This window comes from Chinchilla lanigera, unplaced genomic scaffold (genome assembly GCF_000276665.1).
Source record: "Chinchilla lanigera isolate Chin_1 unplaced genomic scaffold, ChiLan1.0 scaffold00039, whole genome shotgun sequence".
NCBI lineage: Eukaryota > Metazoa > Chordata > Mammalia > Rodentia > Chinchillidae > Chinchilla > Chinchilla lanigera.
The window spans coordinates 2,884,117-2,888,353 of NW_004955440.1; the positions used below are offsets into that span (position 1 = coordinate 2,884,117).

General features: G+C 34.6%; 1 protein-coding gene across 4 annotated transcripts in view; it reads right to left on the reverse strand.

Annotated features, from left to right (window-relative positions):
* The window catches only part of Zranb3 (zinc finger, RAN-binding domain containing 3), a 224,819-nt gene that overhangs the window by 201,076 nt on the left and 19,506 nt on the right, over window positions 1-4,237 (reverse strand). For 3 of the 4 annotated variants that reach the window (XM_005390762.2, XM_013517482.1, XM_013517480.1), the window contains exon 1: window positions 4,062-4,225. In XM_005390762.2, coding sequence (XP_005390819.1) covers window positions 4,062-4,222 — 161 coding nt within the window. In that variant the 5' untranslated portion in view covers window positions 4,223-4,225. Of the gene's footprint in view, window positions 1-4,061; window positions 4,226-4,237 lie in introns of those variants that run through there. The other variant, XM_013517481.1, reaches the window with a different exon arrangement.

Consider the following 4,237-nt stretch of genomic DNA (forward strand, 5'->3'; position numbering starts at 1 on the left):
AACCACTGTTAATTCCTATCATTTTGTCTTGAAACCCTGTATCACTTTTAATGTCCTTGCTTTGTTTTGTTTATGTTTGTGATGCTGGTATGCTGCTATTGTTCTCTTTTTTTTCTTTCTTCTATTACTCTCCTTAAAATAAAAAGAAAATTTAAAAAAAAAAAAAAAAGAGAAAAAGACACTGGAGTTCAAGAAGGTAAAAAATAGAGCAAGAATAATACAAAAAAAAGTAACAACTGAGAATTTTCCAAAATTAGTAAGTAATGAGCCAGCTGTGGTGGTGCACGCCTGCAATCCCAGCACTCGGGAGGCTGAGGCAGGAGTAACATTGTGAGTTTGAGACCACTTTGGGCCACAAAGTGAGCTCAAGGCCAGCATGAACTGCATCGCGAGACCGTCTCAAAAAGACCAAAAAAAAAAAAAAAGTAAGTAACATCAATGCACAGACTTAAGTATAAATGCAAAAGAAACCAAACAGCCACAAGTGGTGGTGCACGCCTGTAACCACAGGAGGATCGTTGAGAGGTCAAGGCCAGCTTGGGCTAAAGTGAGTTCAAGGCCAGCCTGAACTGCATAGTGAGACCCTGTCTCAAAAAGAAACCAAACAAAGCCACTGAGGCACATTGTGGTAAAGCTTTTGGACTGTCAAACAGAAACTTCAAAAATAACTAGAGTGGGGAAAAAACACAATTTATGACAGAGTAAAATATGTTAATACCTAGAAATAAATCTGATGATATATGAAAGGAAGATTTAGCTACTGAAAAGTATAAAAACTTACTGGAAAAAATTTTAAAAATGGAGGAATACTTGAGATAAAAATAAATGGAGAATAATCAAATGAATGAAACAATAATTCATATTCATGAACTGAATTCCTCTATATGGAAAAGAAATCAACTCTCTCTAAACTGATATACAGATATAATACAACTCCACTCAATCTTAACAATTTTTATAAAATTCATAAATGAATTCCCTAATTTATGTCAATGTAAAGAGCTAATAACAGCTGAGACAATTTTAAAGGACAATAAAGCTAAAAAATTTATAGTATTTGATACAAAAGTATTTATCATCACTACAGTAATTGAGACTGACACAAAAACAGTGAACAGATAAACAGAACAAAGAACCTACAACTGCACTGTCACATAGTGCAGACAACAGACAAGGTGACTGTTTAAATTTAAATATAAATTAATTAAAATTAGTCAAAATTTAAAATTCAGGGTCAGGCATGGTAGTTCACACCTATAATTCCAGCACTTGGGATGCCAAGACAGGAGAATCACTGTGTTCCAGGCCAGCATAAGTTGCATAGGGAGTTCAAGGCCAGTGTGAACTACAATAACAACACCTTGTTTCAAAAAATAAACAAATAAATTTAAAATTCAGACTTTATCTGCAACAGCTACATATCAAGAACTCCATAACCGCATGTAGCTAATAGCTACTGATTAGAACAGTACATATATTGTAAAATACACATATTTAGTTATCAGTAACATATAACATAGATAAATGTAATCATTATGTACTACAAACATGTACTAATAAAAAATATCAATTAAAAAAAGAAAAAACCCAAATGGCTAATAAGCATATAAAAATAGCATTACATTTTTTTTGTCACCAGAGAAATATAAGTAAAAACCTACATGTATATCACTACATATCTAACAGAATATCTAAAATGAAAATAAAGACAGACAACATGAAATGTCCATGAGGATATGATAGAAGCACAATTATTATATATTACTGATACAAGTACATATTGATATAACCACTATGAAAAATACTTAGCAGTGTTTTAGGTTGAACTATATCCCCACCAAATTCATACATTTAAGCCTAATCCTGAGAAACTCAGAATGTGATCTTGTTTAGAAATAGGATCAGGAACCAGAAGAGACCAAAAATAACAAAAGCAATCTTGGGCAACAGGAGGAAGGCAGGAGGCATCACAATCCGGAATTCAAGTTATACTGTAAAGCTAGAGTGATAAAGACAGCATATTACAGGCGCAAAAACAGAAGTACGAATCAACAGAACAGAAGGTGCAAAGACAACCCCAGGCATATACAGCATCTAATCTTGGACAAGGGGGCAAAAACATATGCTGGAGAAAAGATAGCTTATTTAACAAATGGTGCTGGGAAAACTGGTTATCAACATGTAGACTGAATCTAGGTCCATATCTCTCGCCCTACACTAAAATGAAATAAAAATGGACCAAAGACCCAGATATAAAAATAGAAACACTAAATCTGCTGGAAGACAAAACAGGTAAAACTCTTGAGGACACAGGCATAGGCAAGGACTTTTTTAACAGAACCCCAATTGCACAAGAAATAACCCCAAGAGCTAACAAATAGAAAACTTCTGTACAACAAAAGAAATAACCAGTAGAGTGAAGAGAGAGCCCACAGAATTGGTAAAAATTTTGCTAGCTACTTCTCACACAGGGGAATAATATCTAGAATATATTAAAAAAAAAAAAAAAACACAAGAAAATTAGACCCCCTCCCCCCAAAAAAGACCCAATCAAAAATGAGCAACTGAAATGAACAGTCATTTCTTAAAAAGAGTAAGTACAAATGATCAAGAGGTACATTTTTAAAAAAGTTCGGCAGCTTTGGCCACTGGAGAAATGCAAATCAAAATACTGAGATTCCATCTTACTCCTGAAATGATGGCTTTCATCAAGAACTCAAAAAACAACAAACCATAGCAAGATGGTGGGGAAAGGAATCCTACATTGCTAGTGGGAATATAAACTGGTACAACCACTATGGAAATCAGTATGAAGAGTCCTCAAGAAACTGAAGACAGAAATTCCATTCGATTCAGTTACACCTCTTCTGGATATTTTCCTAAGAGTTAGGGACATCCTATTACGGTGATACAGGCATACCCACGTTTATAGCAGCATCACTCACAATAGCTAAGATTCGGACTCAGCCTGTACATCCATCAACAGACGAATGGATAAAGCAAATATGGAATATATACATGACAGAGTATTACTTAGCTATAAAAAAGGATAAATTTGAGTTATTTGTAGGAAAATGGATGCAGCTTGAGACCATAGTGTTAAGGGAAATAAATCAGACACAGAAGGTTTAATATCACATGGTTTCTCCTCTCTGAGAAACAAAAAGTATAAATAATTTCAAGAGCAAAATGAAAGATGATAAGAAATAGGGAGATAAACTATGTGGAGATGGAAAAGGGATTTGAGGATGAGGGGAGGTGGAAGGGAGAGACAAACGGAAAGTAAAAAAGATCAAGATATCATATGTATATGAGCCAGGCATGGTGGCGCATGCCAGTAATCCCAGCCCTTGGGAGGCTGAGGCCAGCCTGGGCTACAAAGTGAGCTCAAGGCCAGCCTGAACTACACAGTAAGACCCTGTCTCAAAAAAACAAGCAAACAAACAAACTACTGGGAAGAAAAGATATGACACATATGCCTGTAGAACCAAGAGAATAAAATTCATAAGAATTTAAAAACAATGCTATGGCTTGCTTTGATGGAAGAGATCATATATTACAATTATGAAGAAGTAAAGAAGCAATAGTGTAAGGTACTAGCAAGACATCTCCAGAGGTTGCTAATCTAAGGTGGAAAATTAAATGAATGATCTAAGTGAAAACTGTAAAGGATCAGTTATACATGAACAAGACCTTCTTGAAAACTGTCAGTGTAGAAGATGCTGACACTATCTACTAACTTGAATACTTAAGGTAACCAAACACACTTTAAGAATTAGAAGTTGCTCAACATATTTCAATCTGAAATTAAGTTAATCATAATAAATGTATGAAGCTAATTTTTTTTTTTTTGTATGAAGCTAATTTAATCCCAGTAAATTCTACTAAAGATAGACTACAGACACATAAAAAGAAAGTTTGTTTTTAAATATCCTTGCCATTGCTTGGCAAGCATGAGGTTGTGATTTTCATTCCCAGAACATACATACATACATACATGCATGCATAATATCCTTGCCAGGAATTTAGCATTTTTAGCATGTCTTAAAAAGGTACATTACCTGCCATCTCTTCTGAGAGCAAATATGATGCCCTCTTTCTGGAACGGAAGCAGCTTTGCTCTTAGTTTCTTGGGCAAATAATCTAGCTGTTTATCAGATTCACTTGTTAAACAAGAAGTCTGAGGTGAAAGAGACTTTTTTACGTTATGAACTCTAGGCATGATGATCCTAAAAAA